At 33.8% G+C, this 26,946-nt stretch overlaps 1 protein-coding gene across 1 annotated transcript; it reads right to left on the minus strand.

Moving 5' to 3' along the window:
* Positions 1 to 17,681: 17,681 nt before the first annotated feature.
* On the minus strand, positions 17,682 to 25,808 carry LOC128987321 (uncharacterized). Its single transcript, XM_054408101.1, has 6 exons — positions 25,708 to 25,808; positions 24,328 to 24,415; positions 23,419 to 23,804; positions 21,203 to 21,269; positions 19,957 to 20,351; positions 17,682 to 17,952 (listed from the first exon to the last, which is right to left on the minus strand). The coding sequence occupies exons 1-6, from the start codon at positions 25,738 to 25,740 to the stop codon at positions 17,875 to 17,877; spliced, it is 1,047 nt and encodes a 348-aa protein (XP_054264076.1). The 5' UTR covers positions 25,741 to 25,808; the 3' UTR covers positions 17,682 to 17,874.
* Between the last annotated feature and the right edge of the window lie 1,138 nt (positions 25,809 to 26,946).

Here is a 26,946-nt window from a genome sequence, read left to right on the forward strand (position 1 = left end):
CTGTAATTGAAAAAAGAAGATTGATTTAATTAGTTAAAACTATCATCCACATTGTCTTTTACAGTACTTTTCGTGATGTTTTAACGAAACATAAATATAAATAAGTATACAAACACGATACCTATTTCTCTATAATTTTTTAAATCTTATTTGAAACTTAAACAGCCTCTCGACTTGAAAAGTAATTATCAATCAGTATCATTCGTTTGAAAGTCTGTAAATTAATCATCAAAAGTGTCTTCTAAATGGACCTTAAATGTTCATGGGGTAGGCAATACAAGCAAAACAAGTAATGTACAAAAACTTACTAAACAATTATCACCCCAATGTTTTCAGGTTCACATACACTTTCATACGATATTATTAACTATAATAAGAGAGGATACTACGTCTATTATTTTTGACTTCTTACAAAAACAATATTATACGTTATTAAACAAATACGTATACAAATAAAGTACATAATGGATAAAATATGGTAATAATATAATGAAGGTATGATCCTGTTGATAGTGTAGGTGCCTAATTAAACAAACTAAAGCTCTGTGTGGATTTACCTCAGTGCTAAGAGGATTAAAACACAATCAGTCTGGATTAGAAGATACACCGAGGCCACCATTCATTAGTCTACTGTTTGCTACCTTAAATATATGTTTATTTATTTTAACCAAATGTATGCTATTTTTTTCTACCAATAGAATTTTTTTCATACCATTTGTTTGTACTCGTATTTTACAATTAAGTGTAGATTATAATATCGAAAATTGGTTTTAATGTACACAGAAAACTTAAAACTTTATTGTAATATTACAACTCATGAAAAAAATATATACAAAATACATGAAAAGATCTAGTAAAATTATTGTAATCAGAATTGAAATATTTTATTAAATACACTGTTTTGTCTTTATTTTTGTAACCCAAATCCTTTTAAAATCACTTGATAATTTAAAGCGTACCCTTGAATAAATATCATAACATACTTTAAACAATATCTAGCAGTTTGTCAGCATATTTCAAGAAGATGAATAATTTACAAACGTAAATTCAGAGACGGAACCTCAGAGACAGCGGCAAGAGCAATGTGTCACTGAAGAAGAACTTCCTGTCTACATTTGTTATGTTGAAATAATTGTGAATTTTGGAATTTTGTAGAATATTATGTTTGAAAGATATGGCAACAATTGGTTGCAAATACAGTACTTTATGAACGAGTAAGGTTAACATGTCTTGTGAAATGTACTACTACTAGACTACATATTCGACTTATATAATAACGGCAAATAACATGAAGAATTAAGAATTTAAATAGTAGGCCTAATATACCTTCGATTACAAATATTAAGTTTCATAATCGAATTATAGAAGGTACAACACTGGAATAGTTTTGACGTACGAAGATCTACATCTATTCCTTGGATTGCTGGATTCTTAGTAAACGTGTTACCACATTTAAGACTTCACTATTATACAACCTTGCGATCAGGATAACCAAACGCAATGTAAATACGTGAAATTAGATTAACAACTTCATTTTACAAAAATCAAATATTGTTTGAACATTACGTCTTATAAAAGACAACTCACCGACAAATAAAATAATGCGATGAATAAAACAATAATATTAAAAAATAATTTTACCAAAGTGCCATTTACATTTATTACTTTTGATTCCCAACTTAGTAAAATTATTTGTAATGTCTAAATGTTTAATACTACCTATAAAAGAAATTTACAATAATGCATTATGTAATATAATACTACTCTAACGGCTCATGTGTAGGCAATATACACTTGGGATCGCAGGTAATCTTTAGCACTTAAGGGATGTTATGCATAGTAATTATCACCTACTTAACAACTTTGGATCCTAAGATGTTCAGTTGAGTTGCTTTAGCAATCTAGCAGTTTGTCACCTCTCGACACAATCATTAGCATACGGACCTAGATGTGAACGAAGGATCAGGTGCTTGATATTATAACGATTTATCTTTAAGAAAAACTGCATTGGCGTGCAGAGCCCTGAGAGGTGGGATGATGACTGCAGGTACAGAGAGCGTTGGATTTAATGCAAGTAACTAGGGAAATTACAAATAGAGAAATATTCAATTGATTTAAGATACACAACAGAAACAGAAAGACTGGTCACTCACAATCGGGTGTCTCAGCGTAATAGTCAACAGGACAAGCTGGTTCGGGTCTTTTTAAAAAGAGGGCCACCACTATTTGAACTGTGGAAAACCCACAGTTTTGGTTAGGTCAGGTTAAGTTAGTTTATAGCTTTACGCGCAGTTTTTTTTTTATTTACAGAACAAAACTAATCACAAAAACTCAACAATCACAAAACTATTAAATTGTTTAAATGGTGGTGGCTATCTTCTGAATAAGATTTGAACCCCCCAAAAGAACCCAGAAGACCCTTACCAAAAGTTAGGCTGGAAGTAGGTAGCAGAGGTTTTTCATACTTTGGGCCTAATCCAAACAATGACCTTCCCTGTGACCTCAAGTTGCTGGGTGTCCCGGACTAGATTGAAAATATACTTCCACATGTAGGCACCTGTAAATAGTTAATCCATGTTTTATATAAGTCATAAATTGTAAACTGGCATTAGTTCAATGACAAGGGTCCTTTAAAACATGTTTTGCTTAATAAACTTGCTAGTAAAAGGAATTTTCATTTTTTTACTGAAGTTCACACATTTTGGTTGTAGAAATAGTCAGTTATTCAAGGAAACTTTTAGTTCAACGCAACATCTGGAAGTAATGTATGCAGAAGTGTACCAGCTGTGAAGTAGGGTTGGTCTTCTTTTAACATGGCGACTATTACAAAATGATTTTTGCTGTATTGTAGAAGTTTGTGTATAAAGAAAACTGGCGATTTTGATCGGGCCTTGACTCTTTTATGTTTAAAAGAGTAATCCTCTGCAAATAAAATAAAACAAAACAAACTAAAGTAATAAACCCTGTAGATTTGCAGGACTTCAGTCCCTGTGGTCCCGGGTTCAAATCCCGCTAAGTCACCAATGGATTTTATCTAAGTGATAATGCCGCAACCCCTAGGTCTAGCCTAAAGTAATGTGAAAAATAATTCCGGGCTCGTGCCTATCGTCCTAGGAAAAAAACCCTGTAGATTATATTATTTGAAAATATGATTATATTTTTAAAATGTGTAATAAAAAAGCGTACAGTAAATTGGAACTTAGTACTTTCATGATGGGTTAGCCTCTGGATCGTAAATTGCAATATAAAAATGGTTTATTTTACCTTTTTGCGTCGGACGATCCGTGTGTAGTTAGTACAACTACAGCTGTTTCATACCACTAGGGTACATCATCAGGTTGTTGGCAGAACGTTAGATAAAACAGCATTCATTCATAGATGAACTTGTCGAAATAAATATGTCTATATACACATAATACACGAAAAACATTTAAAAAACACGAATTTACGAACTTGGCCAAGTAACGAACACACGAGACAGGCGCCGATGGATGTTGCGTCATGACTGCTGTCGTGTGTCCAAGCATCAGCTGTTACCCCTCCCCCCCAACTCCTTTATCAGGACCAGTTTTGTTTTGGTTTGAATGAATGGCAGTATTGTAGATGATATTAGATCTGAATGAAATTTGTTCGTTCAATATATGGTCAGGGTGTTCTTTGGATGCCTTGTATATTTCGAACTCCTCTATTGTGTCCATGTATCTGCCTTTAGTACATAAATGCATAATTTCTAGATTACTATGTATGTCCGTGTAGTTGTGGTTTGCGTTAATTATGTGGTTGACGAATGCTAGTGGTATGAAACAGCTGTAGTTGTACTAACTACACACGGATCGTCCGACGCAAAAAGGTAAAATAAACCATTTTTATAACTTAGCATTTGTTAAATTCATTTTTACTAACTTTTGTAATGTAAGAAATAAAATGTAACCAGAAGTTACCTTTGCCTAATATTAATTATTATTAGTTAAGTAACCCTTAATGAGAATTTACGTGCCAGCTAGTTTTCTTGGCAAAAGAATCGATCATATATCATCGATGCAAAAGTCATGCAATGAATGACACAGAAAACCGTTGTCATAAACTCATATAATACGATTAGACTAAAATACTCGTAATTTTCACATGGTATCCTAACAAGTTTCTAAACACCTACGTAGGATACGACAGCTTAGGTGGCCAATGTTATCACTACGTTTTTGTTCTTGATAGTCCATTCTACGTTTGGCAGGTTACGGGGCAGGTTACATGCCTAACTGTATTTCAAGTAACCTGCCTGCACACTGGCTTTGAGTGAACGGGACTTTATGAAATTGATATTTTACTGTGTGGTAAAGTACAGTAAGCAGTTTTTTGTAAGGATTACGTATTTTATATTTTGGCAAATTAACTGAATACGTTGTGGTTAAATAACAAGAACATTGTATTTGAAACGAGACTCGGAAAACAAGGAGAAAAGTTGCCAAGTTGGCTCTTCAAGTAGCTGATGACGTCTCTTATCTAAGTTGTTATCTAAAACTGCCTTGCTGGTAAAATTGCTTCTGTTGCTAGGATGGCTTGTTTTTGTGTGTAGCCTAAAAATGCTCCAAATAAAGTTAATGTGGATTCTGTTTTTGTCATGTTAAAGTTCTGAATTTATAACACTTATTACAAAAAATCTTTTAAAAATATTCAAATCTTATCGATAAACGATGCGTCTAATTTACTCTAAATGTGTAGTTGATATTTTTTTAGTGACTAAAGTTTTTCATGATAGTTTATATCTTATAAATTTTGAACAATAAGTTATTTTTGCTAAACAAAATATTATACGAGATAGTAAAAATAAAAATACAAAAGCAAAGAAATCCACTAAAAAGTTGAATTAAAGTAAAAAATAATGATAATTAAGTAGTTGCTAGAAGAAGTATTAAATTTCACAACACAAGTTAATTTTTTACAAATATATCTATGGTAAAAAAATACAACATGATATATGATTTTACTGTAGGCCTAACCTAAATTACATGAATGTAGTTTACGTTTGAACCCTACATTTTACCAGGCCTAAGTAAAGTTACATATACAATTGAAGATGACACATACATCGTTATACTAATAACGTCTTTTGAACTGAATGAAATCCCTGAGTAGAAATCTAAATTTCAGTTATCGTCGGCTACCATTGCTTGGTTTGCAGAATATACCTATTAAGTTACTCAAGAATTTTGATACATTTCATGTAGCATCGCTATATTATTAATGAGTTAAACCAAACATTGTGACGCGGTTTTTATTTAGTTTACTTAATATTTTTGGAAGGTTACTTAATTTAAGAGAACAAACCCAAAGGAAAAAAAACTGTCTATAGGTCAAATTGAATTTAAAACTACTTGAAGTATTTTCTAAGATTTTATAAACATATAAAATAACAGATAAATCTTTTCTACGATTTTCTTTGGTTTATAACAGAACGTCTCGAAGACTTGCAATAAAGAACCGGACGTAGAAGTCAATCTTGTTTTATTGTCAGTCGTAAACTTCAGATTGAACGTTTGAATAAATGAAGATAGTGCTTTATAACTCGACTCTTATAACATGACTTTTTAATATGTGTCATACTGTTACGTAAACTAAAGAATAATATGTGTTGTATAAAAAAAAACTTGAATTTTCCTATGGGGTGTACATTACCTGAATTATTGAATATAAAATAATACTGGGGAGAATGTAATAGACCTGCTGAGTACGGGGTTGTTATAACATAGTCAATAATATGCTTTGATAGTACTTAACGTAGCTTGATTATTAATTAAGATTAGTAGTAACATACACAATGTGCCATTACGAACGTCTTACAGAAACTAAAAGATGCATGGAGAAGTTTTGTTGGAATATCCCACTCTTGAAGTGTCAGTATTGCCTAATAACACAAACAATTTTAGAGAGTATGTACGGGGTTGTTATAACATAGTCAATAATATGCTTTGATAGTACTTAACGTAGCTTGATTATTAATTAAGATTAGTAGTAACATACACAATGTGCCATTACGAACGTCTTACAGAAACTAAAAGATGCATGGAGAAGTTTTGTTGGAATATCCCACTCTTGAAGTGTCAGTATTGCCTAATAACACAAACAATTTTAGAGAGTATGTATAGTTGTTCCAAATCCCCGTTTTCCCTAAACATTTTGTCCTAACAATGTTTAGAGCTAAGCTCAAGTTCATTTGAGCACAGCTCACAACAATTTTATGAGCTGCAACTGCTGCCAACATTTTTGTTTTCCATCACTGATCAAAAACATTTTGTGAAAGTTTCAATTCAACATTTTTTTGAACATTGAGAGTTTAGCTCACATACTTTTTTTAAGAGAAAATCTTTAACTGAAAAGGGACTTGTGTGTGTCATCATTGTTCTAAGACAGAAAGATAAATAACGATAAAACATAATTTGGCAAATCAGTCATTTGAAGAATGGCGTGGTCTTTTCTACATGTTTAGAATTGATTGGCTCGTTAGGCAAGACCTGGGCAAGACCAATCATTCATAGTCCTACATTTTCCAACGAAGGAGGGAAAGCCCCCCCCCCATTTTAGAAAACCTAGCATTACATACTAAATTAGTGCAACATTTAAGCAGCATAATCCTAGTAAAGATGACTATGGTACTTGTTCACAGCATGGAGTTCTGTAACAGAGAGCGTGCTTCGGGTCGCCGGAATTTCTAGTGAAACGTCTTTTTTCGAATAAAAAAGGCGCCGGCTACAGACCGAGGGAAATAATGCACGGTAGGGACGCAAGATCGAGTTCGTCACGTGGTTTTGAAAACACGAGGTTCCATGCATCACAGCCAACAAGCTTTGTGAAAGTGTATTTAATGTTTGATTAGTTGCTTTCCTGTCAATAATGCATGGTTTTTCATAGCAGTTCAAAGCTATAATAACTTAGACAGGACATGCAAGGATTCTAAGAGTGTGGCTCATGAAGGTTTATGGGATGATTCCTAAAACAACGTACATAATTTAAATTAGTCGTGTAATATTAGTATTTTTCTGAGCCATTACAATATCATCATTATAAAATAGATCCACAATGCCAATGCGTGGATGTAGAGCAGGTAACAACAATTAAATGTTCAGATGTTTTCTATGGATTAGTTTGGAAGGTTTCAATACTAGGCATGCGGCCTCAGGTCCGCCAATTGAGCGGAGTAAGCAAGCTTTGATATAAACAAATAACTTTAATTTGTTTTCATGATTCAAATTGAATACATGATGACGTCACCATAGCAACAATCCAATTGAATTCTCGTGGTTGGTTGGAAGAGTTGAAGGAAATATGAATTCAGTCAGCTGTTTCTATTAGGTCATTGATTTTTAATTGTATATATGAGTAATAGGAAAACTGTGTGTTTGTAATAGCATAAATATAAGTATTATTTTGTCAATATCCTAATGTTTGTTTTGCTCCCATTTATGTAATAGGCCTATAGGCTTCCTTCTCATTTTCTCCAACTAAAACATTTAGCCAATTAGTAAACTTTGCTCAGTGAACAGAATGACAGAAGAAGGTGACTATATATAGCAATACCATAGTCAATGGTCACCACGGGAAATAAGGCGTGGCTAATTTCACGAGCTGATGATACCCTGAAAAAGATGGTGGTTGCCGCAACACTTGTGGCATTGAATTGGTGACGTTTGCGCTAGCTCCGCCCCATTGCCAAAATATAGGCATACTGTACTCAATAAATAGATTAGATTTTAAAGACGGCACTGGATATAGTCCAAGACCAGTAGCATAAAACTAGGCCTGACCTCGGCAAAATTAATAACAAAGCAAAACCAACTGGAATGTGTTAGGTATGCTTCCCTTAACATTTTGTGAAAATTCCCAACTTTTCCCACTGTAGCAAAATCCGCCATCTTGGAAAATGGCGGACAATCTATAAACACTGCAAGGTTCCACTTAAAAACTTATTGTTCCCAAACCATTCCATCTAGAAAAGTCTAGTTAGTCTTAGAATCTTCGCCATAATATTATCTACAAGAAAATGTCATATTAAATAATAGTAATATGACTTTTAATAGTGAAAAAACAAATTAAATTTTAAAATATGTAAATAAAAGTAGACATATTCTAACTTTTTTTGGGTTTTCGCCAATATTATTGAGTAAATGCAAATTTTACCTGCACCAAACATGTAGAGCTTTAAATTCCGCTTCATTTCCATGTATAATATAACAATGTTTGAGCATTATTGACGTAAACGGCGAGTGTCAAAGTACACTCTCATGTAACGCACCTGTGGGACCAAAATGCATATAGTGTGGTTGTATGGTTGTATAAAGTGGCAGAATACTTCAGTTCTAGTGGGGAACATGCAACTTGAGGTGGTAGCATAGTATAGAAGTCATTGAACGTAAAACTGCCCAGACCCCAATTTTTAAGGACCTCGGTCGTCCGTAATGACGTCATCAAGATGGCGGCTGTAAAAGGATGCTGGGTCGCCATGAATCGGTTATAACACCCAATTGCCTGAACAGATTTTAATGAAATTTGGCATACAAGTGCTTGAATACATTATCTCAGCCCAGGTTGTCAATGGTCGAGTTTGATTAAGTCGTTTCAAAATGGCGGCAGTTAATAATTAAAATAATACAAATGTTTCGGTTTTTTGTGTTTTCAACTCCCTCCAGGGATCTGCATCAACCTATTAATTTTCCTTGCAATCACAGGTTGTGATGTCGTCTCTAAATTTCACGGAATTGGCAAAATACCCCCACCACAGCAAACCTGCAGACTTAAGTGAGTTTCTATTTGCCTGATTTGATTTTAAATTAAATCTATTTCAATAACATTAGACTTCGTGAGTACCTGGGTTTGCTGCTACAGGGAGAGTAATAAAGCAAGTTTTTTTATTTATATAATAGTAGCAAAGTTTAAAATAAACACCTTTGCCAAGTTTCATAAAAATATATTCATAAACAAGCAAACTACAACAGTTTATGTATTCTCAATAAGAATAACATGGGAATAAATAATAAAAAATTGAACTTTCTCCGTAACCTATAACCGTACAAATATACTAAATTATTTTTTTTTTTTTTCAAGATCTTGGAATTGTTTAAAGATAAATTGGAGAATGTCATGTTTTGAGGTTTAAACATAAGAAACCCCAATTTTTACCCCTACAATCTGGCCTAAAACCCCGTTCCCATGGTCCGATCACGCTGGTTTGCGAATTTGTTCGAAGAAACGTAGGTTTACACGTTTGTACCAAATGTCATCACAATCGGATAATTTTTCCTAACGAACACACATTTATACAAACAGCGTGTTCAAAAAAGGTAGGAACAAAATTTACAAATTGATCCCTTGTGCCAAAATACGAAGAACATAGTTTCGTTCAGATATCCACTGTTTTGTAATTTTTTATTAAATTTTTTATCTTTGGATTATTTTGACTGAACTTTATGAAACTTGCTATGTTTGTAAAGGTAGAATATGCCAATTTAGGTAAAAAAATTACCTTGGTCCAATTCAAAAATTTAAAATGGCGTCCTTTTAATTTTTAAATACAAAATTATTGAAAATTGAAGATTTTATGAAAAAGTGTCAAGGACACTTCTGTTTAACATTTAAAATTCCCTATCAAACGATACCAAGTTCAAAAAATCTTAAGAGAAATGACTGATATATCACGATTTTTAGTTGTAAATATAGTTGGAATGAGGCTAAGCTAGCCAGGTTTTCTTAAATTTACAACTAAAAGTCTTAATATTTAAATTATTTTTATTCAATCGTTTTGACCTGGAAGTAGTTTGATAGGAAATTCAAATGCTAACCAAAAGTTTTCTTGACACTTTTTCATAAAATCTTCCATTTTCAGTAACTTTGATTTAAAAAATTAAAATGCCCGCCATTTTGAAATTTTGAATTGGACCAAGGTAATTATTTTCCCTATAATTGGTATGTAGGTGTTTTTGAACACCCTGTTTATGTGTGTGTCCAGCCCAATAAATCACACAAAAAATGACCAGATTTCGATAAATTTTGTACAAACGTGTAAACCTACGTTTCTTCGATTAAGTTCACGAACCAGCTTGACCGGACCATGGGAACGGGGTGGTTGGGGGGATTTATGGGGTGAAAATTGGTTTTTCTAATTTTTGACCATCAAAACATATAAATCCCTAATTTATCTCTAAAAAATTTTGAAGAGCTTAGGCAAATAAATAATTTAGTATACTGATGTATTTTTGTACGGGTATTGGTTACGGAGATAATTCAAAGAATTGTAAATTTAAAATTATTCTTACGGATAATAAATAAACTGTTTTAGTTTTCTTGGTTGGAGATATATTTTGATGAAACTAGGCAAATTTATTTATTTTAAACTAAGCTATTATTATATTAATAAAAACTCACTTTATAACTCTCCCTGTAGCAGCAAACCTAGGTACTCATGAAAACGAATGTTACTGAAATAGATTTAATTTAAAATCAAATCAGGCAAATAGAAACTCACTTAAGTCTGCAGGTTTGCTGTGGTGGGGGTATTTTGCCAATTCCATGAAATTTAGAGACGGCATCACAACCTGTGATTGCAAGGAAAATTAATATGTTGATGCAGATCTCTGGAAGGAGTTGAAAACACAAAAAACCGAAACATTTGTATTATTTTAATTATTAACGGCCGCCATTTTGAAACGACTTAATCAAACTCGACCATTGACAACCTGGGCTGAGATAATGTATTCAAGCACTTGTATGCCAAATTTCATTAAAATCGGTTCAGGCAATTGGGTGTTATAACCGATTCATGGCGACCCAGCATCCTTTTACAGCCGCCATCTTGATGACGTCATTACGGACGACCGAGGTCCTTAAAAATTGGGGTCTGGGCAGTTTTACGTTCAATGACTTCTATACTATGCTACCACCTCAAGTTGCATGTTCCCCGCCAGAACTGAAGTATTCTGCCACTTTATACAACCATACAACCACACTATATGCATTTTGGTCCCACAGGTGCGTTACATGAGAGTGTACTTTGACACTCGCCGTTTACGTCAGTAATGCTCAATCATTGTTATATTATATATGGAAATGAAGCGGAATTTAAAGCTCTACATGTTTGTTGCAGGTAAAATTTGCATTCACTCAATAATAATGGCGAAAACCCCCAAAAAGTAAGAATATGTCTTATTTTTTTACATATTTTAAGTTTAATTTGTTTTTTTCACTATTAACAATCATATTACTATCATTTAATATGGTATTTTCTTGTAGATAATATTATGCCGAAGAATCTAAGACTAATTAGACTTTTCTAGATGGAATGGTTTGGGAACAATAAGTTTTTAAGTGGAACCTTGCAGTGTTTTACAGATTGTCCGCCATTTTCCAAGATGGCGGATTTTGCTACAGTGGGAAAAGTTGGGAATTTTCACAAAATGTTAAGGGAAGCATGCCTAACACATTCCAGTTGGTTTTGCTTTGTTATTAATTTTGCCCAGGTAAAAGTCTAAAAGGCCTAGTCTAATAGAGAATTGATGAATTAAACAAGAATATATTTATTCCTCATGCTAAATTACAGCATGATTAAGTAAAATACTGTATATGCATAATAAACTACTGTACAACAAAATTATTAAAATCAAATATAAAAGACGTTTTTATATTAGGCTATGGCAATTTAATTTGAGAACCTGCACTGTGTTGATGTACCCTAAAGCCTATTTATTGGGTTGTACTAAATTTTCAACCTGACATAAAAAATTCTAAGAGTGTGGCTCATGAAGGTTTATGGGATGATTCCTAAAACAACGTACATAATTTAAATTAGTCGTGTAATATTAGTTTTTTTCTGAGCCATTACAATATCATCATTATAAAATAGAACCACAATGCCAATGCGTGGATGTAGAGCAGGTAACAACAATTAAATGTTCAGATGTTTTCTATGGATTAGTTTGGAAGGTTTCAATACTAGGCATGCGGCCTCAGGTCCGCCAACATGCTGTTCTGTTAGCTGTAATAATTCATCTTATAGTATTACGGAAAAAATAGGAATATTATATCACGCTTATTTTATAACTGGACTCCCGTAAAGGCCAAGCAGTCTAGGCTCTACTTTTTGTAATTATTACCTTATTATCTTCATCTTTTACCCAAAAGGGATTGATGGCGTCAGACTTTGAAATAAAAAATATATACATTTAAATAAACAGACATAAATTACTGAACATATATTTACAACATTGGCATGTGTAATTACGGAAAGTAAACATAACATTGGCATGTGTAATTGTAACTCTGTCTGTATATCTGCACAGAGAAAATTATTTCCACACTTATAAGTTATAAATTGGACAACACAAGTTAACAAGTATAGTTAAATATATTAAATATAAACATTTTAGGATTGTAGATAACTTAATCTAATCGTCATAAACAGTTCCCACACTCCGGACTACTCACCTCTACTACTTCTTTCACCACTTCCTACACCGCGGACCTGTTTCCCTCCCTTCCCATAGCATTTTAGGATAACAGATACCTTAATCTAATCGTCATTAATAGTTCCCACACTCCGGACTACTCACCTCTACTACTTCTTTCACCACTTCCTACGTCGCGGACCTGTTTCCCTCCCTTCCCATAGCATTTTAGGATAACAGATACCTTAATCTAATCATCATTAATAGTCCCCACACTCCGGACTACTCACCTTTACTACTTCCTTCACCACTTCCTACGCCGCGGACCTGTTTTTCTCCCTTCCCATAGCATTTTAGGATTGTAGATACCTTAATCTAATCGTCATAAATATTTCCCACACTCCGGACTACTCACCTTTACTACTTCCTTCACCAATTCCTACGTCACGGACCTGTTTCCCTCCCTTCCCATACCATTTTAGGATTGTAGATACCTTAATCTAATCGTCATAAACAGTTCCCACACTCCGGACCGCTCATCTTTACTGCTTCCTTCACGACTTCCTACGTCGCGGACCTGTTTCCCTCCCTTCCCATAGCATTTTAGGATACCTTAATCTAATCGTCATAAAAAGTTACCACACTCCGAACTAATATTTACCACAAAACTAATAGCAATAACAACAATTAAAAGAAATAATCTGCTTGGAATAATTCAGTAAGGCCGCCAGAAATTATGCGAATCAGTGTATTGTTAATCAACGCTTAATGGTATTCATCGGACTCCTTTTCTTTTCTACTGTCTTTTATAAATAGGCCATATGTCCATGTGCAAGTTGAGGTGCCCGTGGGTACAGAATGTCGAGTCGCATACGCTACGATTCTTTGTTTACATCTACGTTGTTACCTCGTAACCATCATGGCAACTCATAAGACTCATGTTAAACATTGCAAATTTTATGTCAGTCTTAAATTGTACAAGTATCATCAAATTGAAATTTGTTTGTTTCGAAACATCAAAAATATTTGTCGAAATACCCCTGGTAAGTTTTGATTCAATATGTTCAGCAGTTATTGAGTTAATTGATTACATAGTTTGCATAAGGTCCGATCTCAAAGAGCTCCGCTCAATAAGCTATCAATTACTGTAGTAAGTTCAATAACACCTGGCTTTGCTTGCTTTATGGTCTGGGTAAAAGATCTACTTTTGGTCTTCAGCTAGATTTCCAATTTGGTTATCTCAGTTAATTTTGGTAGCAACAAACATAGATTAGGGCTCAGACAGGCTGTCTGATTTCCGGTTTCTGGTCCACCATCTGGCAAATTAACCACAGAGCTAGTCTTAGCACCTAATTAAATACATACAACACAATATTTACACAAAACTCTCTAAATAATTCTAATTTGCCATCCAAAATACAGGGAGCGGCAAAATGATCTGACGGTTTTCTTTGCCGCTCTGTGAGAGCGAATGAGTGGCGAAGGGTGGTGGGAATAGGGGCGTTACAAAGCCAACGTGTGGACATTTTTAGTAGCCACGGAGCCGTGGGATAGCTGAGCAACATGTATTTGTAGTAGAAGTGTTTTTAAAAGTGGAAATTCCCGTGTAGCTGTTCAGTACACGTTTCAATGTGGATCCAAGGGGAAAAGTCCCAACTCAAAAAACCATTTTGCTGTGAGTAGGTAAGTGTAGAGCTACTAGTTCTCTAGTGGAGTTTTTTTAAATGTTAATAGCTTAGTAAGAAATGAATGTATTTTCCAAATTCGATCAAAATATGTTTATAAACAAGCAAACTACAACAGTTGACTTATTCTCCCTAAGAATAACATGGGGATTTTAAATTTACAATTTTTTGGAATTTTCTCCGTAACAATTAGGAGCACAATAACGCTTCAATATACTAAATTATTCCTTTTTTAAGCTCTACAAAATGGGTTGGAAAGAAATTGTAAAATTGTGTGTTTTTAGGGTCAAAAATGGGAAAACCTTATTTTTACCCCATAAACCCCCCTTCCCATAGTCCGATCATGCTGGTTTGCGAACTCGTTCGAATAAATGTGGGTTTACACGTTTGTACCAAATTTCATCAAAATCGGATCATTTTTGCTCGAGTTACAGTGCTAACGGACACACATATATACATATATGAACGGATGGTGTTTTTGGCCTCTAGGGACCTCAAAACTAAAAAATAAATCGGTCTCGGGTCCAGGTCTTACCATGAGTACTACGGTAATAGCCTATTCCCCATATGGGAAATTCGTTAAAAGGTAATTCTCTGCAGTAATGTAAATAGTTTTATTTGTACGGCTAAATATCACTTTCCCAAAATAAGAATAATTTATTTTATATTTTGAAAAATTAACTGAAAACCCGAGGATTGTAGTTATACAACAAGAACGTTGTATTTGAAACGAGACTCTGGAAACAAGAAACAAAGTTGCCAAGTTGGCTCCTCAAGTATCTGATGACGTTCCTTATCTTAGGTCTTATCTAAAACTGTCTGCTGGTGAAATTACTTCTGTTGTCAGAATGGCTTGTTTCTGTCCATAACTTAAAGATATTCTTAAAAAAATATGGAATTTGTGTCATGTTAGAGTTGTGAATTTATTTTGTATTAAGACTTAGGCTATTGCAATTAAACACTCTATAATATTAAAATCTCACACATCTAAATGCTACCTCTAACTTACTCTTAATAAACTGTATTTTAGAGTGCCATATTTTAGGTGCCTCATAAGACTGTTAGTTTTCATAATGGTTTACATCTTTCCAATTCTGAAAAAAAAAAATACTTTTAACTAAAAAAAAATACAAAATGGAATTTATGGTAATTTAGGTAATGACTTAAATAGGTATTACATTTAACAATACAAATTGTTAATTTGAGTAATTACAAATTATTAATACACATCGTTAATTGTGATTTATAACTATAATACAACACATATCGTGTAACTCCAATATTTAGTCCTGGTATAAACTATAAACATGTAGTTAAAATTACAGTTTTTACCAATAATGTAAATTACATTGTAAGTTACATATTTTAATTTTATATGCAATTTAATATGACACATAGGCCTACATTGTTTTTCTAACGACGAAAGACCTTATTTCACTGAAAGGAAAAACCAAGTGGAAAAAATGCAATTACCACTGATTAGTTTACAATAATTAGTTACTGAAGTAATTTGGTACAATTCGTGTAACATCGGGAAGTTATTGATTGCCAAACATGTATATAGTTTAAATCAAATGTTACGTACGGTGATAATACATATGACTGAGAATAAATTCAATGATTAGAACTGTTTATGGATCAATTTAAACTTTAACATATTTTAGAACTACTACAGAAAGATGATAGTTTCTTTATAGTCCAGGAACTTTTGTTTCCTTTCATCCGAGCAAAAATGGTGTACCCGTTACCCCCAAAAAAACAAAGGTGCCCTGGAAACTCGGTGCTGGGGAGACCCAGCCCTGGGAAACTCCAAGGTTTAAGCTGCACACCCGTGATAAGGAAGCCGATTCTGACGTTTCTCCGATTTTCGGTTCTAACTTACCGCTTGACAAAAAGGTACAATCTGTGGTGTACGTGTATTAAAAGAATATAGAAGTCACAGGAAAACTGAGAAAAAATCTAACGCTATAAGAGAATAAGAGACAAGAGCAGACACAGTGCATGAACTGAGTGTAGAAAATCAGGGTGCTCCTTGAGAGAAAAAGGAGTTCATGAAACAGTATGAAAAGTAACTTGTCACCAATGTGGACAGTATGTATAAGCGTATATTTTATTTTTCCTAGTACTTACGAAAACTAGTTTTAGCGACGAAGGCAATTACTATACACGAAAAGAATATTGTGCTTTAGCATCACAATAAATTTCCAACAACACTAAAACGCATTCATAACTATGCAAAAATGCACATTAGCTGAAATGCAATGATAAAAATTATACAGGGATACCCAAATGAGAGCGTGATTTGTCGTTGAATTGTCTTATGGTGCTTGTAATTTTGGTTGCGTTAAAGAAACACCCTGTACCCTGTGTAGTAGTACTAGCTGTACCCGCGGGCTTTGCCCCGTTTAACTTTATAAGTGAGCTCGTTCGCATGGCTCAATCACGTCCTGGTTGAAGTTCGTTCGCTATGCTCACTCACTTTTAGGTTGGAGCTCGTTCGCTGCGCTCACTTGCCTTCAAGTTAGCTCGTTCGCTACGCTAACTCGCCTCCAGGATGAAGTTCGTTCACTACGCTCACTCATCTTTTGGTTGCAAATTAGCTGTTGTCAAAAATGTAAAATAAATAATAGTGCTGCACCCTGTTGGTAATCCTCGTAACTTTAATGCTATTGAACATCATAGAACAGAACCAACTTGTTTAATTGAAAAAGCTGTTAAGAATCATTAATTCCATTTAAATATGAGTACTCATAAGGTTAACATGGGAAAATCCAGAGCCACTGGTCGGAGCCCGAGAGTCCGATCAGAATAAAAACAGCTTAGTTTTCCTATTTAATACCTAAAGAATCAGTGTACCAAATTTCAGCCTCTTAGGTAAATGGGAAGTAAGAGAATTAGTGATGAGTGAGTGAGTGAGTCAGTCAGTCAGTGAGTCAGTGAGGGCTTTGTATTTTATATATATAGATATCTGTAGGCATTTTATTTCGTCCATGTTTAGAAAAATAGTTTATCTGGTATAATTATTACACTTTACTTGCAGAAGTAATATTTTGTCCACTTAAATCAGACGAATGTGACATTTAGATGGCACTAATTTAAACACTTTAATTACTTGATTGGTTTAAAATAAATTAAATATTGAACTAAAACAATAGTGTTTTAATACCTGAAGTCGTATCTATTAGCAGCACTGATTGCTACTATGTTATTTAAAGTCCGTAATGTAGCATTAGGCTTATGCTTCGTGATTTTACCGGCAAACTATCATTTGACATCATTCCATGCATCTGATAACTATTCAAACCTACTCGTTTTATCAAAATCGAATGAGAAGTGATATTTTGTACTAAAGAAAAATCAAGTGGTCAGCAATATTTAACAACAAACATGGCCCATAAAAATTATTAAAATCTTCATGCATAGTATAACCTCTGAAGAAAATCCTAGGTAAGGAATACGAAAAAAAACACATTTTGACTTTGCAAACGGAATTAACTTGAATATTGTAACTATGTCACTTTAGGAAATTATAGAGCATAAACTAAATATGAATATTGTTGTACTTTATTTCAATACAAAAATTGTATTATGTGGTAGGTAGGCTAAATTTATCAAAGATTTTAGGCACAATAACACCAGTTTTAGCATCGGTAGACACTTACAACTATGTTCTGCAAACAGCTTTACCTTGGTCGATTATTCATATTCATTTGACTATTTGTTGGTTGAAAACTAGCTGTTACATTGGTCCTTTTTTATAGTTATCCTCCCTTATATTTTTGTAACTTTTTGTGGAGTCTCCTTTTCTCCCTATTGTCTTCAATTTCCAATTTCGTCAACTGAAAAAACCAAATACATAAGTATACATTGTATAAATTTGATGTCTTACTTCTTCTATTTTGCTTTTGAAGACACTCACATATATGGTCAAACCCGTGCAAAGAACTAATCCCCTACTTACAAGGGTAGAACAAGAAGTGACTAGTGACTACACCATTGATTCAGGCTTAAAAAAAAAAAACTTTAATCAATGCAGATAGACGCATGTGTGCGTCTAAACACAACGGGCGTCCGAAAGAACAGGAGAAAGACCAAGGAGGAGAGGGACACTCTAAAAAACAATAAAAATATAGATTTGTTAGCATATGCAAAGTGCATAGGGTACAAACATCCACCATTGTAATGGTATAATAGACAAGTTAGCTATTCTTTACTATTTGTCGCCCTTTGTTTAATCGTTTAATCACCCATGAGATTTCTTGTAAGGGTATATGTACGTAGTTAAGGGGTGTCTGATGGATCCCTACCTTATTTGCACGGTTCATGTGTCGACCTCCATTTTTGTGCGTTGTTCGAGTGCGCCCATTTTTCCAAGACATTTTAAAACTTAAATTTGCATTCTGTGTTACAAGGCTGTACACTTTCACTTTCCAAGATCCAAATTTGCTTAAAAGATCCGTCCTTTTATCAGTTTGAATTAGAATTTTAGCTTAATGTAAAGGCTGATCCCACAGTTGAATGTTTAACCACAGATTGTATTCAAGAGACGAAACATTCTATGGAAATGGATTTTAAATAGATTTTTTTTAAATTGCAACTGAATTAAGGGTTAGGTAAATAACATTATTTTCTTTATGGTGTGCGTCTAAAAGCAATAATTGTATATATATGTAAATTAGCAGGTTCATTGACCTAATAAATGTCTTTAAACCATAATATTTGAAAAGTAAAAGGGTATAACCTAACCATAACCTCCTCTAGTACAAATTCTGTTTATTAGAGGCTATGGTATAACATTACAAGTTTTAAATTGGAATAAAGATTTGACCTTATTCAAATTCGCAAATTTGCTCATAGGTCCAACTTGTTAAGATAACAACGAATACAATATACAGTATCTTGTTTTGTTTATACTAAGAAATAATATGTTCAAAACTACTATTTACATTTTCACTTTTAAGTGGTGTGTCCATCGAGGCGCGACGAATGGGAATTACACGCAGGCTTGACCCAGGAATTATAGTCCTCGCCACCCTAAGTTGAGGCACTAGATACCTAAGGCCGCACAAGATAAACGCCGTGCGGCCTTGGGCTGCCTCAACTTAGGGTGGCGAGGACTATAATTGTCTTGTTCTACTCTGTGAGTAGGGGATTAGTTCTTTGCACGGGTCAGACCCAGGCGCCTCTGGTACCTGGACGCAGCCCCGTCCTACCTTGGCGAAATTGTTCTATAGCCTCACATTAGGGCGGATTCGAGACGCTCCTCAGTCCGCGAATCGTCAATGCTATCATGGCAATTTTTAATCATAGAAATAGTTTTAGGTAATAGTATCATAATGTCTAATAAAAGAATATAGCCATAAATAAAATCATATTAGCTTCTTACAATTAATTACTAAAACAATTATTGTGTTTCGACATAATGAAGATTCACCGTTTATTTAGCGTATTGATTATTGTAACAAGTATTATGTAAACGTAACAGTTTAATATATTCGTGTGCTCCCGCTATCTCCGCGTTCCGCCACCTCCGAACCCAAATCTGTCCCGCCACCTCCGAATTCTTGAGTGACCCTTATAATAGCGTCATTGCCTGCGTTGGTAGCTGTCATTGCATCCACGGATGCAAATCCCCGTGGATGGAAGATTTAATGAAAATATAACCCGTGGGTAAGGTTAGGTTAAGTTAGGTTAGGTTAGGTTAGGTTAGGTTAGGACGGAAAGTCTTAACGCATGTAGTAACCGAGGATTATAGGGGTCACTCTGAAATTCGGAGGTGGCGGGACACGGAGGTGGCGGGACGCGGAGATAGCGGGAGGTAACCCTTACATCTAGGTAATTACCCATTTATCATCATCAGAATCACCAAACTGCTCAGTCAACTCGACACGTGCCATCTCTACACGTTTATGACCGATCCGGTCATCGTAGACTTTATACACGTTGTAGACTTCTTTTTCGTTGACTTTGTTTAAAATTGAATATTTAAATTCTAGCCCTTCATATTTATCTTCAATGAAACGAAAATATCTTCCTTCGGCAAACAAATCTTTGCACGTCTGTGCTTTCACGGTGATCGAGAACATATGCATTGGTTCATTATCTCCTTTGTCGTAAGAGATGACTCCAAGAAACAGGTCACTGTATTGACTCTTGAAGCAATCCAATTTGAGGTTATCTCCATTTAAAAACTGGTCGACATGTAAAAACTGGTCGACATGTAGAAAATATTCAGGAACTGAAAAAGACAAACATGTACACTTTAGAATATATTTTTTTTTTAATTTTCTAAGTATTTTGAAAGTGGGATCTTGTTTTAAAAATGCTTACCGAAATGGTATGGAACTTCAGAACTTATTTAAACGTGTCTGTATGTAACCCTAGTTTGTAGCGTTAGGGTTATAACGATGATAACCTTACTACTCATGTTTACACATTTAGCAAAAAGGCTTAATCTGTAATGCGGTGGCCCCCACAGTAGATCGCTGACTTGTAGTGAAATTTAAGTGTTTTTTTTTTAGATCATTTCCTCTTTAATATCATTATGATCGAATTCAAGAATCAAACTTAATCACATGATGATTTTCAGTCACAGCTGTGACATCAATAAAATATAGACATATTCTATAGGTATAGATTGTGTTATTTATGAATAACTGTCACTTATTAGTGGATTGAAACAAAGTTTACACTAAATTTAGCAGGTAAAGTTTGATTTAAAGATATGGCTTTCCACTAGGCAAATTACACACGAGGGAGGGGGGGGTTGTTGAGGGGGGATGAGTTTTATATTACTAAACAAATGATTGAATTAAATTATTATGGTGGCATAAGAAGCTTGATAATAGGAATGAAATAAAGATGTAGCCTAGAGATTTTAAACGTAAGTAATAAGATAAATAGTTTTTAGAGTTAACAGGGGGCTTACGCCATCTTTATGTGGGACATCGTGCTAATTATTCCATATTTTGGCGAAATGGCTGGGTATCAGTGTTAAAAGATACATTTTACCCATTTAATCTACCTTAGGACATTTTATTTAATTCTAAGAGTCCATAAAGACAGAAAATAATGCTTAAATAATTTTACCTTCAGGTTCGTTATCCTCCCTCGGGTTTCCATCACTAATCATATCGGAAAAACCAGAATGAATAATCTAAAAAATAAACATGCTGAATGTATAAAATGCAGAGTACTGTAAACATCATGACTATGCCACCATTGGTATTTTAGTAATTATTGGGATTTAGAAGAAACATTAAACAATGGAGCACGTCAACTATCTACTTATGAAAAAGAAATGAATTAATATGTTTATAGCCGCCATTTTCCAATATAGTGGTACACTTAAAATTGTTTAAGATATACCAGTAGTAGTGATTTGTTCTTTCAAGTTGGAAATCCCCGTGACGTCCAGATGACTTGGAAGTCGCCTGCCTGGATACGCGTACCTGGATTGACCCCGAGGTTATCTCTTATCAGCAATTGACTCCAATAGACCTCCAATTAAAAACCAATTAGATCAAAGATATCGCATTCTTGACCTCAAATGCTAACCTTATCATGTATTTCCTGACCTCCGGGTTACCGAGTCGAGTCTGTTTAAATCTTGCTTATCAACCACTCTGTATACACTTCTTTATTTACTTCCACAGTTATTTACACTTGCGCCTTATCTGTTTCTAAAACGTTGAACTAAAAGAAATGGGGTTTTCATTCAATTTTAAATCATAAGTTTACAATCATGCCACCTTAATGGGATTTTTTAGTTTTCCTATCGCTATTTACAAAGCTAAGACTTTACCACTGAGCCAGCATGACTTCTACGGACCATCTCGTACTTTATGTCTCATACTCAACTAAGTGCACTCAGTCTTAGTGCAACCATCGATCTAGTACAATGTCTGAATCTAACTAAGAACAGCCAAACTCATCTTTTTGCTTTTCAAATGCAAACAGAGCCAACCTTACTTTGGATTTTTCCAGAGCACATCAACGCAATTATGAACGTATGACCGGAGATAGGAATCGTGTCGTTTGTGTGTACTGTGTATGTCTGTTGTTAACGCATTAGAGGGCTTATTTCTCAGTGTATTGCGGAAAAGACAAGAGCATCTTTGTTAATGAAAATATCAACCGGAATAAAGTTTCCAATGGTGAACTACTTTCCAGTGTGTGAAGTAGCTTTCAATTTTACCTTAGGGCAATGCATCCTAGATCTATAAAGATGGGTTTTTTAAAATCATTGGATAAAAAATATAGACTAACAAGATTTATATCCGGGTGAAATTTTATTGCTAAACATTTGTTTTGGCTTAAAACTGTCAGATATTGTATTTACGAGGATGTATGTGTATTCCTATTAAAAGTTTCGTCTGCATATCTCGGAAAAATGTTAAAACTAGTGGTCGTCCTGTGGTCGAAATCTCGACCAAAAATATGTGACGTACACGCATTGACTATTGGATACAGAAGAAGACATTCCACCTATTTGGATCACCAACCGTAAAAACATGTACTGTAGTTGTGTGAGCCAGTCACAGAATGCGTGTCTAAAATTATTTTTTATACTTTATTTTTTGTTGCTGACAAAGTTGATGGGTCATAACAGTTTCGTTTGACTTGATAACAAACTTGGCGTATAAAAAAAATTAGTCATTTAAATCAGCGCAATCTGTTGGTATATAAATATGCAAACCAAATACTGATCTGATTATAAGATTTCAATTGACTACGATCCCCGTCCGTAGAACAGGTACACAGCTAGTATTTTTTATAAATGTTCTCCCATATAGATAACATAACAGTTAATATATAAAAAATCTAAAAATACATTTATGCAATGCTTTTTCAGATTTCTAATCGAAAACCTCAGTTAAAAAATTTGTTTAATAATAACTAGTGGTCGTCCAGTGGTCGATAACTCGACCAAAAATATGTAACGTACACGTATTGACTATTGGATACAGAAAAAATAAAAATCTTTGTTGCTGAAAAGTTGACGGGTCATAACAGTTGCTTTAGATCGTTTGACTTGATGGTAAACTTAGTGTATTCGACAAAAATTTGTCATTTAAATTAGTGCAATATGTTGGTGGCTCATATCAACTTCGTCGAATTTAATTAAAACACCGACGACATATATTTGAGCCTATTTTAATTTTTAAAGGGATTCTGCGCATCTACAGGAAAATATCTTTCTAACAGTATTTGTAGATTTCTGTGATGCACACGAGCTGAGAAAAAAGGTTTTAAAGAAACATGCTTGCCTATTTATGTATAGATTTATTATAATAATTACTTACCCAATTGTCATCATTTGTATCTCCGACGTTTTCTGTGACAAATCCGTCCTTTTCCACGCGTACTTTTCCGTCAAATGTGAAAGTTGTATATCCTTCCAAGCCCTCTTTTTGTTTCAAAATACCATACTCGTAGCTATTGACAGTTATGTATGGTGAATATTGGTCCGGAGTTTTATTGATTTTGACACGAAAATGTTTTCCTTTTTTAAAAAGATCTTCACATTCCTTACCATTGCCAGTCAATGAAAATATATAAACCTGATTTGTAGGCCACTCTTTTTTTTCCAAAACCACTCCAAGGTAACTATCACTGACTGAAGACTTATAGCAGTTCAGGATCAATTTATCTCTGCTAAAATTCTTCTGGAATTGGTAGTAGTGAAGCACTGAAACATTAAGGAATTACGGTTGTTTCTAAAACGAATTGGCAGAACTAAACATAGTTATTAGGTGTCTTGGACTTATGCAAACCAGAATAGGTTTTTACCTGCTGTTTTATTTCCTTAGTTTGTATGTTTTGTACAGATTACTTATAGCCACATGCTTTAAACAATTAATAGTTATTCCAAGCCATGATCATGACACTCTTTAACTGATCAAATACCATTTTAATAAAAGCCACACGACTGTAAGATAACACCAATAAGTTTTAGCATTTGTTATTAGTTTTTACTTGAAATATTTTGTTTTTAGCCATCTTTATGTATTAAGATGTAAATTATTGTATTGTAGTTGGAGTGATGAATAAATGAACTAATATGCAAAATGACAGTAGTCTGTAATAAGAATGCCTATTAATGCAAGCAAAATTAGTTTTATTATCTTTAAGCAGGGTGTTATGCAGCGTATTATTGTGAAAATATTAATCGAAACATTATAAATCATACTGAAATATTCATTAGATCTCACCCTCACGATCTCGTGGTTCATGCCTTTTTCGATGCAAGAAATGCTTGCGGAATGTTCCAATGACAGGTTGGTAGTATAAAGTTAGTACCTGGAACAGTTTATGGTTAAATAGTGAAATACACTCGGGAGTTAGGGGTAGGTTCTTGTGAATTATAACACGAGTTACATTTTAACCGTACATAGGGCTGCATGGGTACATTTAGGGGATTTATAGTGTGGTCGTATAGCTGCATATAGTGGCAGAATATTTCAGTTCTGGCGGAGAGGCTGCAATTTTAGGTGGCTATAGTATACAAGTTTCTGACCCTAAAACCACCCAGACCCCAATTTTTAAGGACCTTGGTCATCCGTAATGACGTCATCAAAATGGCGACCGTAAGAGGATGCTGGGTCCCCATGAATTGGCTATAACGACCGAATGCCTGAACCGATATTCATGAAATTTGGCACACAAGTGCTTGAATACATTATCTCGGCCTGGGTTGAAAATGGTCAAGTTTCGTCAAGTCATTTCAAAATGGCGGCTGTTAAAAAAAAAAAAAATATGAGGAAAATAATTGTGAATTGTATAGCCAATTCATGGGGACCCAGCATCCTCTTACGGCCGCCATTTTGATGACGTCATTACGGACGACCAAGGTCCTTAAAAATTGGGGTCTGGGTGGTTTTAGGGTCAGAAACTTGTATACTATAACCACCTAAAATTGCAGCCTATCCGCCAGAACTGAAATATTTTCCTGCTACCCAACCTGATTATTAGGCGTGATGTTGCCACAATAGCAATGATCTCCTTTATTTAAAACAACACCTAATTTTGCATATTGCCTTCAAAAATAAACAATTTATTACATTATGATAACATCATGGTATAAGTATCAAATTACGGTAATATTATGGTACAAATATCAAAGTAGGGTTAGATAGTATATTTATAAAAATCGAATTCCTTGTACGCTTTACTTCCAAAGAGAACAATCATTATAATATATGTATCTTACAATCTCTTAACATATAATTAATAATATGATAAGAATACTGTATTTACAGGCTAACTTTTTAAAGCCAATAATTCGTGTCAAGCAATATATACAGATGATTGATTTGAATATTTTTTTTTATTTATTGAATTATTTTTATTACATTATAAAACAGGAGTAAAACTACAATAAATATTTTAGCTGGGTAATGAGGTAGGCCTAAATAAAAGTAAATTCAAATATCCCATTTGTGGGCTAAGACTAAAGAAAGCAAACAAACTTATTATATTTCGATCAATTTATCTACAGTTTATACCTACAACTACCTACAACTTACTTTTCTAGGAAATACCCAAAATTCGTATTAAACATTTCATCAAGGATTTAATATCTAAAAACTTACCAAGAGTACAATAAGTAAGCCTTTATCCAACATAGTTCAGTAACATAAACCAACTACATTGCACTAGTAGATCGTGCTTAAACTACAATTGTTGAATAACGCCTACTATGTAACCTGTCACAAGTGTTCCGATTATGTAACATTTGTTCCGATTATTTAACATTGTATCAGTTGCTCAAATATTTCAACACATTGAAGAAAGTGTAGCTATGAATCAAAATATATAATAGAGCCCAAAAAGACTAGATAAACGGTTCTACGACCCTTGCGATTTCTTACTCCATTTTGTTTCGATTTGGGTTACACATTTAACATTTTACGTTTTTAACAAGCTATAATGCAAACATTATGAGATTAAGTCATTTCATACAAACTGTGATAAATGAGTTTTGAATTCGTTTTGTATTAGGGCCTTTAGTTAATTGCAAGAAGAATATAAGGCTGAAACTATTTTTGTCATAAAAGATCCTTAGCAATAAGTTTTTGCCTCTATTTATTGTTTTATTAATATAGAATGTAATTACTTTTTCATTGGTCTTAGTCATACTTTTGTTAGAAAAAATATAGATTTCTGTAAGATACATTTAATTCGGTTTATGAATACGTTGTACAATATTAGCTTACATAGTGCAAACATTGTAAAATGGGAAAAGATTGAATAACATTTCATTCACCTTTTAATTAATGCTATTTTGTACTGATAGGGCAGATGTAACAATGCTATTTGACTGATTCCTGTATGTAAAAGATCCCTCAATATGCACATGTATAATTGAAGACCATGTCGCTTGATCTAACTGAAAGGTGTTTATAACAGTCAAATGAAATTCTACTTTAGTGTGGTTGTCATAATCAATTGCTCTAATCAAGTAATGTATATTCTAAGCACATAAGGCATATGCATACGTAAAGATATTATACTATAATTCATAGGGTGAGTATAATAAAGTTTGGATTGTGTGGAAAGTTTGTAAAGTTTTGTAAAGTTTGTATTTTTGAATGGATTGTGAGTATGGAATATTTTTACGAGTAACAATATATTTATCTCAAGTTTAAAATTATATACTTGTTCCGTTTAGTTTTTTATATTGAATCTAGGGTTTGAATTTGAATTATCAAAATGTTTTACACGTGGTTTCCTGGAAATAAAATATTGGCTTGAGCCGTTATTTAACAAGTATCATCTGCTGATGGTATTATTACCCATGATCTTTTTCAAGTCAACTAAACTTTAGTCAA

This window comes from Macrosteles quadrilineatus, unplaced genomic scaffold (genome assembly GCF_028750875.1).
Source record: "Macrosteles quadrilineatus isolate MER2022 unplaced genomic scaffold, UCM_ALF_1.0 Scaffold_2__2_contigs__length_208266976, whole genome shotgun sequence".
NCBI lineage: Eukaryota > Metazoa > Arthropoda > Insecta > Hemiptera > Cicadellidae > Macrosteles > Macrosteles quadrilineatus.

Coding starts and splice junctions, on each gene's coding strand:
- LOC128987321 (XM_054408101.1), bottom strand. CDS start 25,740: ATGTTGGATAAAGGCTTACTTATTGTACTCTTG. Junction 24,416..25,707: donor GCTTACTTATTGTACTCTTG/GTAAGTTTTTAG, acceptor AAACTGTTCCAG/GTACTAACTTTATACTACCA. Junction 20,352..21,202: donor GGAGGATAACGAACCTGAAG/GTAAAATTATTT, acceptor TGTCTTTTTCAG/TTCCTGAATATTTTCTACAT.